General features: G+C 37.2%; 1 protein-coding gene across 4 annotated transcripts in view; it reads right to left on the minus strand.

Moving 5' to 3' along the window:
• Positions 1-14,202, minus strand: part of Pld1 (phospholipase D1) — a 205,185-nt gene that overhangs the window by 40,736 nt on the left and 150,247 nt on the right. For all 4 annotated transcript variants that reach the window (XM_078043643.1, XM_078043641.1, XM_078043644.1 and 1 more), the window contains 2 exons: positions 11,549-11,659; positions 9,030-9,118 (listed from right to left, as the gene is read on the minus strand). In XM_078043643.1, coding sequence (XP_077899769.1) covers positions 9,030-9,118; positions 11,549-11,659 — 200 coding nt within the window. The remainder of the gene's footprint in view (positions 1-9,029; positions 9,119-11,548; positions 11,660-14,202) is intronic.

The raw sequence follows: 14,202 nt of genomic DNA on the forward strand, positions 1-14,202 counted from the left end.
CTTTCTGTGTGGCACTATGTCCAGTTGGCCTCCCTGATCCCATCCACAGAGTTGCAGCTGCTAGTCTCCTGAATCACTGCATCCTCATGGCACTGGGATTGTGCAAACAACAGCGCTCTGCTTAGGCTCAGGACCTGATCCCCTAATGTGCAAAAGTGTTTATGATCCTAAAAGCAAGTCAAGAGCCAGTGGGAAATAAGCCACAAGTAACTATGCACCAAGTGGGCAACTGCTTCATCCACTTGAGTTTAGAACAATTTTGTAAAATTGTACTCTCAGGCTTCTTGTTAAAATATGTCTTTCTTTAGAAATTCACTAGCTCTCATGGTTACAAGTTAAGAGCTAAAAATTGGAAATAAATGTTCAATAACAGATGATTAACTATGATATAGCCACTCACTGGAATGATCATCTTGCAGCCACTAAAAATGACCTGGGGTTGTAGCTCAGTGGTAGAGCACTTGCCTAGCACGTGTGAGGCACTGGGTTTGATCCTCAGCACCACATAAAAACAAATAAATAAAATAAACGTATTGTGTCCATCTATAACTAAAAATATATATATTTTTAAAATGACCATGATGATGGATCAGTAGCAAAATACTTCTGAGCTGTGTTAACAATGGCCCCCATGCAAAGTTACAATGATAAGACAATGCAATCGTGGCAGTTAATACCATGAACGATTTCCCTCCAGATGTGTTAACTTTCTAGTTCTGGGCCTGAAGCTCTGAAGCAGGCCTTGCTTCTAGGGTGGCACCCTCACCAAGCAACCTAGCCACAAAAATGTCAACCTTCTAGACTTTGGGAAGTAGCAAGAGATTCTCTGAGCTGAAGCTGCAGGGAAAAAAGGTAAAGGGTGAGATAGTGTAGAGATTCTATCCTATCACCTCAGGCAGAGTTCCAGGGAAAACAGAACCCCATTCCCTGAGGATATGAGAACCAGGAGAAGCTAAGCCTTTCTTCCAGGTGAAGCCCAGACAAAATCAAGAGCACAGCCCACCAGCTCATGTGATTTGGCAGCCTACAGGAGATGGGGCACAAAGGCAGCTGTGAAAGGAGAAGGCAGAAGTCCTTGAGTGACATTAAGCAGATGCCAGAATAAATCTGAGAGATCAGTGCCAAGATCTGAAAGTCCCTTCCGGGAGATCCACAGCTCCTTAGCATCTACACCAAGGATGGGGGTGGGGGAGGTGGGAGGCAGCGGCAGCACCCTCACTGACAGAATGCAGAGCAGAGATAATGAGAAGTCACTGAATCTGGCCACTTTTATCAAGAATGCCTAAAGGAAATTTCCTCTTATTGTGTGGAAATAGGGCCTGAGCTGGAAATTCACCTAAGTTATAGGGACAAAAAAAAAAAAAAAGGTGATTCAACAGAAAATGGAAATATAAATATATATATATATATATATATATATATATATATATATCTCAATATGGACAAAAAAGAAAACAGTGATTTTTTTAGGGTGGTTATTGTGTAGACTTTTTGAAGTTAATATTTTCTAAGTCTTGTGATTGCTGTAATGCTGCTTGAACCTTTAAAAGCAGAGAAACAATTCTCCATGTAGATGGGTCACTGTGGTGACAGGCCTCTACATCCCTTTGTTGGTGTCTCCCGTCAAACCACCTCCTCCTCCACCCCTCACCCCCCCATTCCTGTGCAGCATGAATAGCAGTGAGGAGAAGCTGGATCCACTCACAACTGAGTCTCAGGATCTGTAAGAAAACCCCAAGGGAGCTCAATGTGTCTCTATAGTGGCGAGATGCGTTCTTTTTTTTTTTTTTCCTTGAGAATTAGATTTATAGGTCATATTTCATTACTTAGACTCAAGAGCTGCTATGAATTCTCTCATTGTCATAGACATTGCAGCAATGAACGCCTTCAGAAACCAGAAAAAACCATGGTTGGCGTTTTTCTCTTGGGAGAACTTTATACCAGGGTGGTATCAGCTATGTTGGACTTGCATCAGTGGTTTGGGACATAACCCTTTGATTTTGTGATTGGAAAATCTTTTAAAATGCAGTAAATCTTTCTGGGTTTCAGTGTTCTCATCTGTACTTGGGGGAGTTGGCTAAAACCATTGCTAGTCCACTAGAAATGCTGGCCTCATTTAGCACTGACTTTACCTATTAAAATGTTGACTTTATCGACTATGATGTATTATATGCTGTGCACAGACATTTTTTTTCACTGTTTGTCTTTTGAAAATGGCAAGCTTTAGAGTGTAAGAATGTTGGGGGATGCTGGGTTAGTCCAGCATGTTTGACTTAGGCTTCACCTTGGACTTGATAACCTTTGGCAGACATATCCCTAGCGGCCCTCAACTAAGATTCTACAAAACCTTTTATTAAACCCAGTTTGGCCCAGCAGTTTTCATTCTCTCCTCTCTCTCTTTAAAGAGTTTATCCCTTCCTTTCTCTCTCTGCCAGAGTATGTACTCAGCTCAGAATTATTGCTGGCCCCTGCCCTGTGCTAATTTTTTTCATCTTTCTATCTGCTGAGATGATCATTTGTATAATTTTTGGAATAGAATAAAAACACTAAGTGATCTAAATCAAAAGTTCTCCTGTCATGATCTGTTCTCATCTGTGCCCCGATGTAACCTCTTTAGGAATGTTATCAGAGCTTAAAAGATATCCCACAAGAAAAAAATGTGAAGCTAGCAACTAGTATAGTTAAAATGTTTTTTTTTAAAATTCTTTTGATAATAACTGCAGTTTAAATTTCTTTAAGATAGTGCTTCTGTAACATGCCCAACAGGTCTTTTCAGTTTGGTACAAAATTATAGGATGTGGAAATTATAGGATATAGATGTTCTTTAAATCTAAGAGATTTTTAAAATCTATCAAGCAATTACTTTAAAAAATAAAACACTGATCTGATTTTAAAATATTGAGATAAAATCTCTCTCTCATAGATTTCCGGGAAGCTTAACATTAGAGAATTTCTATGTTCCTTGATAGGAAAGAAGTTTTTTTTTTTTTAATTTACAGGTGAAAAGTATAAACTGAAGATCTAGTTTGCAGCTAGCTGTTCCCATTCCATAGCCATATGACTTGGGGGAGGTTAACAAACGTCACCTGGCCTCAGCTGCCTCATCTGTAGAATGGGGATAATTCTGCATCCAACCTTCATTCAAGATTAGATGAAGCAAGACATGTCAAGCACCTATTATATGGAAAGACTCAAAAACAATTTGGTAACATTTCTATTTAATTAACAACCAGTGATTACAATTAGGAAGCTTCCAAGAACAACAAAGTATATAGTGTCTAACATTAAAACAAAAGTGAACTCATGCTTCAGAATACCTTTTACCTTATAATTTTGGGGAGTGTATTATCAAATCAATGATGGGGAAATCCAAAAATGGACTTTGAGGAATGATCTGCTATAATTTCAGACAGGACACATCTCAACAGAAGTGGGATGTCACTCAGTGGTAGAGAGCTTGCCCAGAATGCACAAGGCCCTGGGTTATATCCCCAGGAACACAAGTGTTTCTATCACGTTCCTACACCTGCACAAGAGCCAGAGGTAAGAAACCAAAGCAAGGTTTTCTTATTCTTCATATCCACTCAAGGATTTAAAACAAATAATAATTAGAGATCTCTTTAATTAAAACATTTCTGTTTCTAGCCTAATTATTAATTTTGATTCAAATGTTGCTTATCTTTGTTTGCATCAACAGTGCAAAACATATTTCCAGATGATAAATGTCCTGGAATTATAATAATTTCTTACATTTGATACTTAACAATATACAGACTACTTTCATACATGTTCATATGTATGATATTATCATTCTCTTTGTTGGTGAAGAAACAGAGTGTTTGAAAAACAACCAGATACACTCAAAATGTCACATATCTGTGGATAACAGAGTTGGAGAGAACCTAGGTCTCCAAATATGTGACACCCCAATAATTTTAGATTTCTTAGAGGGTATTCCTCAGACTACCTACTTATGGGCAAACCATAGCTCTTTCACAGTTACAAGAACCATGGCGGGATTTGAGCAATTTTAACAACTAAATATTTTTCATAGAGCTTAATAGTGTTTTTTTAAATGCAATTTACTATAAAAACACAGAGACATTAAGTGCCTAATTTCATTGTAAATGTCAACTTTTTGGTGATCACAATATGAAATATACTGTCACACTTCCTGACTTTCTACCAGTGCAGAAAAATGATACGTGTCAAGTTTCTATAAGTAAAGATCTGAGATTATCCTCAGAAGCCATTTGTTCATGGCACACAGTGTTTTAAAATGTTTCTATCTGGATCAGCTGGCCCTGTTCTGTCTTTTGACTTATTCAAACATAGGATGAAATGGTTGATTTTAGATAATGGGTTAGATTTTCCCCTTCCTGAATTCCAGTCTCATTTGAGCTATCTAAGATGGATTTGAAGTGGATGGGGAGCTGGTCTCAACTCTAAGACTCTTTTCCTTATTTGATCAGACATGTTTTCTGTAGTGATTTCCCTGATGCTCTTAGTTCAAACTCTGGGTCATGGATCAGAACAGGGAGGCTTTGTAAAAACCAGTTTCTATAAAGAATTATGGCTATCAAGAAGGAACCAGAAGGAAGTGAGGGGAGCGAAAAAATTGCTTAAGGGAACTGGTGTGAGTCTAGATTCCAACACTGACAGAAAAAGACTCAGACCAGTTGAGGGATTTGGAAACATCAGATTCAGGTGGGAGGGACCTGGAAGAGGATCTGCATTCCTTGGTCAGGCCTGGCTGACTGCTGACTGTCATTTCCTTCTGTCTACTATGTGCTGTAGTGGATTCTTCTTTTTCAACAGCCAAAATTATACTTGTTGCTAAGAATGTGACTTTGGCATGGAATTTCTGAGTCTCAGAAGAGCAGAAAACAGAGAACTCTATGAGAGAAGAGGGGGTAAGCTTGGAGATGACATGTCCAGACCCCTAATTAGTGAAAAGGAGATACCCCATTGCAGGTAGCCAGCAGGATGAGCTTTAAAACTCGGCTTTGAAATTGCCTAAGAATTACAAGCTCACAGCATTCAAGTTATTAAGTGAAAAAAATGTTTTACAGTGGCAATTACCACAGAAGAGGAACAATACTGTGAAAACGAAGAGAAAAGGAGAAAATGTGTTTTCATGGTGTGTGTGCGTCCACTGAAAATCTGCATAAGACTTGTACCAGTTTGAAATTGTTAAAGAAAGTGAGACTGTTGAGAAATCAGAGTTTGATAACATACAGCTAATTTGAAATAGGATGCGCTCATATCCAATTTTCTACAAGGAAAGTTTGAAGTTGCCAGTCTTTAATGTGCCCTGTGAACCTCCAAGCATGAGATATCATCTACAACTTACCACACTCTTTTATCACAGAATTTTTTTCTTTCAGGAGCATCTCTTGGGATTAGAAAATGTTTTAAAGTTCCTTCCCACCCTGAAATGCTAGCATTTTATGATTTTAGAAGAAGTCCAGATTTTTAGAGACAAATTAATATGGCAAAGAAAAATATTCTTTCAGGCTCCCAAACCCGTAAAAACAAATTTCACTGGTTCTCATTATACCACACACTTATAGGAAAATAATAATAACTCAAGTGCATCTTTCTCTACTTATTAGCTGATTACAGTTCCAAAATTCATGATGTGCTGCTCAGCTCAATGAACACATTTGTCAGCTTAATGTATGTCTGTGACTAACTCTAATTTCCTAACATTTTTTATTTACCAAATGTGCTTCATAAATAAAGCAGATGCACCTGCATCAACAAAATGCAAGAGTTGATAGAAAAATAATGCAAATTTATAAATTAAACATAAATTACCCCATAAAATTGGAAAGCTGGCAAGGATGCAAGAAATCTCTGGATGTACATGTATGTTTAACTATAAACAAGGCTGTTTTTAAGTCATTTCAGAAACAGATCCTATGGGGAATCTCTTTTAAAAGCATATGAGAAGGCAAGGCATAAAGGTCACCTTTAAAACACAGGCCACCATTAATATTTATAGCTGTGTCTGGCTCTTCTAGATGAGACAAAACAATCGTAGTCATGCCCTGCAGTCATCTTTGGAGCATTATAAAATTCAGGTGACTGCACCCCTCTTCCTGGAAATTATGGTCCAGTAAGCTTAGAGTTGAGTCTAGCTCTTTCTAATTTTGTAAAGGTCCAAAGGTGATTTCAATGTGCAGTCAAGGGTAAGATCCACTATGCACCCTGTAGTATGGGGTGGATACTATAGTTGCTGCCGATAATCCCTCACCTTAGGATCAACCCAGCCAAACACTCAGCTGCTGAGAGGTTGGCCTCAGACTTTCTCCAGTTGTTGCCCTCCATAGGCCAAAGGGACCTGCCTCACTCAAGGTTGTCCCCTTGGGGTCAGCCTGCATCTAATGAGTGGTCAAAGTGGGGGGAAAAACCAGAGGACCAATCCACTTGCCTACGTAAATACCTAACCACTTATGAATTAGGGTTACATGGCACTGGGGAGTCACTTGGTCAAAAAAGTGTGAGGATGGGCTCAAAGCTGGTTTTGCCTAAGGCTGTTAGTGGCCTAGACAATTCATACAACCTCCTGAATCTCAATTTTTAATTCTTAAAATGGGAGCAGCAACGAGAAAAACAGCAATGGCTATATAACCTACTATCATGATTATTTGTGAAGATTCAGCAAGATCATGCTGAAATATAAACTATGAATCATATTAAATGTTGAGAGCTACAGTTATATTTTTAAGCTAAAATAACCACATAATATGTGAAAGAAAGTAATCAAGGTACAACACGACAGTAGAAGTAAAAAAAAATGTTTTAATCCCCAAATATGTATAAATACATATGTATTTATAACATGTTTAATTAATTTCTTCACTGATGCATTCAATGACTTAAACTAATGAAAAAAATGGTTTTGCTTTCTTATGCTGCTACTTTTACATAGAGCTAAAATCGGCCATACAAAGAAATACTCTCAGATACTAAGACAATTCAAGATCTTTTCAAGAAGTAAAGCTGGGACAACTCCACATCCACAGGCAAAGGAATGAAGATGAACCCCTAATTCACACCATATACACAAAATAATTAAAAACGAATCAAAGATATATAAGCTAAAAACTATAAAGTTATAAGAAGAAAACAGGCATAAATTTTCATGATCCTGATTATTCTTTTTAAAAATATTTTTTAGTTTTACATGGACATAATATCTTTATTTTGATTATTTATTTGTTTGATTTTCTTTTTAGTTGTAGATGGACACAATGCCTTTATTTTATTTTTTCAGTTTTATGTGGTGCCAAAGATCAAACCCAGTGCCTCACACATGCTAGGCAAGTGTTCTACCCCTGAGCCACAACCCTGGTCCCTGTTTATTTATTTTTATGTGGTACTAAGGATTGAACCCAGTGCCTCACATATGCAAGGTAAGTGCTCTGCTACTGAGCCACAACCCCATTGATCATTCTTAGAAAATAAAAAAATGATAACTTGGGCTTCATCAATATTAAAATGTCTATGTTTCAAACAATATCATCAAGAAAGTAAAAAAAAACCCATGGAATGGGAAAAAATACTTGAAAATCATGTATCCTATATTGGACTTGTATTTAGAATATTTAAAGAACTGGCAATTCCACAATAAAAAGACAAGTAACTCAATAAAAATGGGCAAGGTAGCTGTGTAATACGTATATGGTCAATAAACACACAAAAAGATGCTCAACATCATTAATCATTAGAGAAATTCAAATTAAAACTGTATTGGGATGCTATTTCATACCTACTAGAATAATTGTAATGGAAAGAGAGATAATAAGAATTTATAATGATATAGCGAAATTGAAGCTCATACACTGTAGGAATGTAAAGTGGTATAGCTGCTTTGGAAGATGGTCTGCCAGTTCCTTAAAATGTCAGAGAGTTACCATTATGACCCAGCAATTTTACCCCTAGAGAAACAAAAACATGTTTGCATAAAACCACTAAAGGTGTCTCAGACATGCAGAAGTGAGACCACAATGAGGGGAGGGGGAAGCAAAAGAAAAAGGGGGAAAAGGGAATCCCATAAAAAATCGAAGAGAGAGTGGAGTAGAAGAAGGAGGGAAGAGGGTCAGAAAAGTGAAAAATGTTGGAATGAATCTGACCAAACTCTTCTATGTACATAATGTACATACCACAGTGAATCTCTAAAACAAAGCAAAAGAAAAAGCCTAGTACAGAACATCTATAACAATGTTATTCATGGCAGCCAAATGGACAAATAAAATGTGGTATATCCATAGAATGAAATAGTAGCTGGCAATAAAAAGAGATGAAAACACTGATACGTTATGACATAGATGAGCTATAAGAAATCACTCATAAAAGACAATATATTAAATGATTCCATTTATAGGAAATGCTCATGTTGGCACATCTACAAAAAACAAAAGTAGATTTGGGAATTTTAAGGGGGCTCAGGAAAGAAAGCAACAAGTGATGACTACCAAAAGGCATTTTTTTTTTTCCTGGAATGATGAAAATATTCTAAAATTGATTAGGTGATGGTTGTGCAACTCTATAAATATACTAAAGATTGGTACACTGTACAGTTTTTAAGTGGGTGGTTACTTAGGATGTGGATTCTATCTCAATAAAACTATTATTTAAGGAATAATCCCATGAGCTGAAGACATAAGACAGATGGGAACAAGAATTTAAATATAATCCATGGCAAAAGATGTTTATTTTGCCTTGTTTATAAGTGAACATAGATCACTGTCTGCTATTAAATAAATCAAACCACAAATCTCATGCATGGGAAAGAGTGTGGCCAGGAAAAAATGACTGGACATCCTATTTGTCCCACCAAAATGGACTCAAAAATTCTTAGTGACTCAGATTAAAGCAAACAACAACCTACCACTGGCTGGACCACATTCAAGTTTACAGGAAATGACAGCCCTTTAAAAATGGGCTTTGAAAAGTCATGTTCATAGGAAATAAGGACATCGTCATCAACAACTTCCCCAAAATAAGAGTCGAAACATTACCTGTGAGCCTTCAGGATCCGCTGGGCGATAGCATCGCCTATTTTGTTGAATACTACTTTGTCATCAGCACAGCTTATGAAAAATTGGTTCTGTGAGGAAAAAAAATGGGGCCATCATGAAGGCATTCCTTTCTTAGTAGTTTACACATAGTCTAAGGAAAATGTAGTCAATAAAAATGACATTTGTACTTTTAAAAAAGTGTGTCACACAGCAGCTGTGTTCTGATCACATTGGGAAAGCAAATGACACAGAATCAAAGCACAACCATCTGATTCTGGGTCTCATGCATAGTCTAGGTCTTTGATTACTAAGAACACCCTCCTCAAGAGGCAGGCTGCACTGTTACTTCACCCTCAAACTTTTAAATTACATTCTTAGAACATAGAATATTCCAGAGTTAGGGTTTTTTTTCAGATTCACATTTTATATAAATGCTCATGATTAAAAATTCTATATTGATAAACATCCTGTCTCATGCTAAATGTACTTTTTTTTAACAAGGTAGACTACAGATCTAATTCTCTACACCTTTCTCCATTATTTCCTTGAATTTACTTTCATGTTTTCTCTCTCTCTCTCTCTTTTTTTTTTTTTTTTTTGGAGGATGGGTCCTCTGATTATTCCTGAACTTCTATTTTAAGGATTTTCAAATCTCTTTTGTTAGTACGTTGTATGTATATTCTTATATAATATATACACATACATATATATATATACTAATAAAATGGAAAAAGAAATAGTTCTCTAAGTACTTCTGGTATTCATGCATCTATAAAACATCCTTTAAAACTGTTACTAGAAACTCAGCTATGGCATTATCATCATAATGGTGGAAAAGATTTTGTTGCTGCATAAGGGGATGTCAAAAATTAAATGTAAATATTATGTGTTCAAATAGAATCCAGATTCTTATAATGCAACTGTAATTTCTAAGGACAATCATCTTGAAGCAATATTTGTTAATCATCTCAAGGTATGAAGATTTATAACCAATAACTCAAAATATGATTACCCTCTGTTTGCAGCATTATCATTTTTATGAATCACAAATGTTTACACTTAAAGTACACAAATCTGCAAAATGCCTCAGGAGAAGAAAAACTTATAGGAAGACACTGTGCAGGAACTCATTTGAGACTGTGGTTTGCTGTAGGGCATTAAGCAAATGAAATCCCAATGGCAACTAAACCATGTTTTTGTTTTCTTAATTCATAATACAAAGGAGTTTAGCATTCCTCCACAGCTGTGAACACAGACTGGCCACATGTCATGTCCTTTATTTCTTTTCTTTTTGGAGGAGTACAGTGAATGCTACTTTACCTAGACTAGAGGAGTGTCAACCTGGCCCATGTCCAAGATCATGTGTACCTACATGGCATACCATGTGTACCTACATGACACTACTGACACCATTTAATGCCAAGCTAGTGTTTTAAAAAAGGCAACATGAAAACTACTAAAAAAGAGTGAGCCAGCTTTAGCATCTTAAATTACTATGGTACAACTGTCAAAGGCAGTAGTACTAATGGCATTACTAACCTCTAGACTTTGTACAGAGCTCACTAATTTTCCCACTAATGTTCTTTATGTCAAGATCCCAGTCAGGATATCATGTTGCATTTAGCCTGCTAATATTTTAAATTAGCCTTTCCTTTCTCCAGGCCTGCAAAATAAATAAGGCTCCAATTCTTTGCTGTTTGCCTTTAATGAATTGTCACAGTATGCACAGGGAGCAGGCAAGCACTCAAGGAGAAAGAAAATAGGGATAGAATGATTCTCTCCTGCTCATCCACCACCCTTTCACCATTTTATTCAATGGGGAAAAAAAAGTTAGAATAAGGAAGGGAGATGAACTCTGATGTATTTTTTCCATTACTGGGACTTTTTATTTTCTCAGGGTTTTCCAAGTGCCCTGAACTATTTTTATGTCCACTTTGAAGTGCAATTAAAGTTCCCAGACTAAACTCAGTGTTCCCAGATTTTCTCATATACTCTGCACACAAACTCTGGGACCTGAAACCCCTTTCTAATGAATGGTTGTTCAAAGAGTATTGAAGAAGGTGGTTCCTGCCTTTAACAATCTCACATCTTCCTTTTCCATGTTCATTTCCCTATACTCTCCATAGTCCAACATCCCCAAACTATTGCATGATCTCTTTAGCTACTATGTCTCTCTATATGTGTGCTGACCTCAAATAGCACATGCCTCACATCTCAGCCCTCCAACCAAGCCACAAACTGACACATTCATGTTGGGATATTTTTGGCAAACAATATTACAGTGAGTTGACACATTTTAATAACATGGATTTGGGAGACCCCCAGTATACGCTTGAGTCAATGACAATGCAGAATGAATTTCAGGGGAGATCAATAGTCAGGTGATGGGAATTAGCAGTTCTCCAGCACTCTTCACAGTTCTATAGACACATATTAATATGGCAGGTCCTGAACCTGTGGTCTCGGTGACATTTCTGGGCAGGCAGTTTTGCACAATGTGTGACATGAGCAGGACTTACTTCAATGTAGATATAGTGCTTGCTGTTCTCTATCACATAGACGTAAGCAGCATGGATGGACTCTTCATGGTACTTTATGCCAGCAGACCAATCAGCAGCAGAGCGGAGCAACTACCAGGCAGCAATCAGCAATGAGCAAATATCAGACAACGGAAACAAGACCAGATGTATTAATGCAATGAAGTCACCCCTTTTCCTTCTAAACAACTGAATAATCACAGTGGCTTGAGTGTCATATGTGGGACAAGGGATAGTTGTGGGGTGAGGAACACTGCTGAGATAGAGATGAGAGGAGACTAATCATTGTATACAAAGGAGCCCAGCTGGAAAATACATCCTGAATATACCCTCTTCCACCCAGAATTATGTTTATTCAAAATTGGAAACCATACCTGTGGTTTCACAAGCAGGATTTCAAAAGTTTCTCTTCTGTTGGCTGCAAGTAATGTAATCATTTGTACTCCTTTCCTGGACTCCCACAATTGCACCAGAAAGCCTGTCTTTTTAATGTATTTATTAATAGCACCCACTTTTACTCAAAGTGTCTTAATTTGGATGACATGATAGGGTCTTCTTAGCTTTGACTTAAGAATGTGATTATTCTTTTCTCCCAGAATAGTTAGCAATCAGATTACACATTTTAAAAGATAGTTCATTTAGGTTTATGACCTGGAATCTGCCTTTCATTAGCTGTCTAACCTTTGGTATCTCACCTTAACTCTAAATTTTCTTTTGTTGATTATAATAGAAACCCAGTAACAGGTAAGAAAACAGGTTTGGATAAGAGTACACAGGGTCATGGAAGTGCTAACACTGACACTAGAGGTTTTCATTCTATATCCTAGACCTGACCACCATGCTACACTGTTTTGCCCTTTCACCACATCTGTAGGTTATACCAATCAATTTGGAGTTGACTTCATCACCTTGATGAGTCAGATCAAAGCTGAACTCCTGACCACTTCCCCTAAACTGCTTCCCATCTCAAATACCCCACTGCCTGGGGGCACGCCATCATTTGATCAGTCTTTAAAGTTAGTGACCTTTGGGGCTCTTTGGCATGCCCCCTCTCCTCAGAGTCCATAACCAGTCACACATCTGGTTCTGTTTACTCTTTCGAAGATTTACCAGATTCTTTCTTATCAATCACACTGCATCCTTCTATTAGAACAAGTACCTGCTCCTACCTGGATTATAAGACTTTCTAGCTCAGACCTAAGTATAGCTTAAATACTCTGATGCAGAACAGTACTAGCAATTTCTGTACTATAAAATGGAGTGGCTACTTTCTAGGTATACAGAGAGAATTAAATGAATTACTGTGAAATGTATGACAGGCGGTCTGGCCCCTAATAAGTGGCATGGACTTATTATTAATAAGAGCACTAGAGGATGCATGTGAGCTGTGGGAGATTACATCAGAGATGCTGCCCAGCACACTGTGGCTGTGCATGGCAGGGAGGAACAGGGGTCGTGGAAGCTTTCCCTAGCTTTCTCAACACTAAGCAACATTGGCTGTCATTTTTTCCTTTAGCATTCTCACTAGTATTGAGGTATAACATAAGCATACAATAGGTTGGCACTCAATAAATACCCACTGACTTTTTAAAAAAAAATGGTTGTTAAAGATGGACAGAATGCCTTTATTTGTTTATTTTTATATGGTGCTAAGATCAAACCCAGTGCCTCACACATGGGAGGCAAGTGCTCTGTTACTGAGCTACAGCCCCAGCCTTCACTAACTTTCTTAAACAACAGCATGACATTACAGAAGACTCACTATAAAAATAGGTTTGCTATTCCTGATTGGAAATGGATGCTGAAATTGTCTCTCAGAAGGTTAACTTAAAGATAAAAGGACTGACCCCATACTTATTAGGAACATTCAAAGTGACCCAATACATAATCAGTTTTATGTCTGATACACACACACACACACACACACACACACACACACATACATATATCTATCATCTATCTATCTATATCTGATCTAATCAATAACTTAGCAATTGTATCTATAAGGCTACTGTACTTGCTAAAAATCATTGATTGTGCCATCCTCAATGATATTATTTCTTTAGCCAGGTTGGGATATTTATAGCAAGATCTCTCTCCTCCAACCATTTCAGTTAATTTTGTCAGATGAACATATGCAATGAATTAGACAATTTAACCACAAACATGAATAGTAAAATATCACAGAAGAAAACCCACAAGGAAAATTTAAGTTCAAATGATTGAGACTGGGAAAATATCTGGATTTTCTTTTTTTTTTTATCATCTCCAGGGAACTGTGCTATTGTTCACCAGGTTAAAATAACAAAGATTGAACAAATAGAAATTTTAGTTCTTAGTCCATTTAAATTAATGTTGAATTTTGTTGCTAAGGAGATAGGCCTGAAAAATGTAGGTTACCGCAAGAAGATTCTTAGGACATGCATTTTGGTCTAATTCTATGTAATTCTGGAAACTATGTATAAAATTGCAGTGTACACTGGAAAGACAGGGACTTGAGTTCTGTGTCACAGCTTTGGAAAGACAGGGACTTGAGATCTGTGTCACAGCTTTGCACTTTAACTTTGGACAAGTCATTTCAAGTCATGGAAGCTTACTTTCCTCTAAGGTACAATTGAGACCTCTCTCTCCCTTTC

Source organism: Ictidomys tridecemlineatus, chromosome 3 (assembly GCF_052094955.1).
Source record: "Ictidomys tridecemlineatus isolate mIctTri1 chromosome 3, mIctTri1.hap1, whole genome shotgun sequence".
Lineage (NCBI taxonomy): Eukaryota > Metazoa > Chordata > Mammalia > Rodentia > Sciuridae > Ictidomys > Ictidomys tridecemlineatus.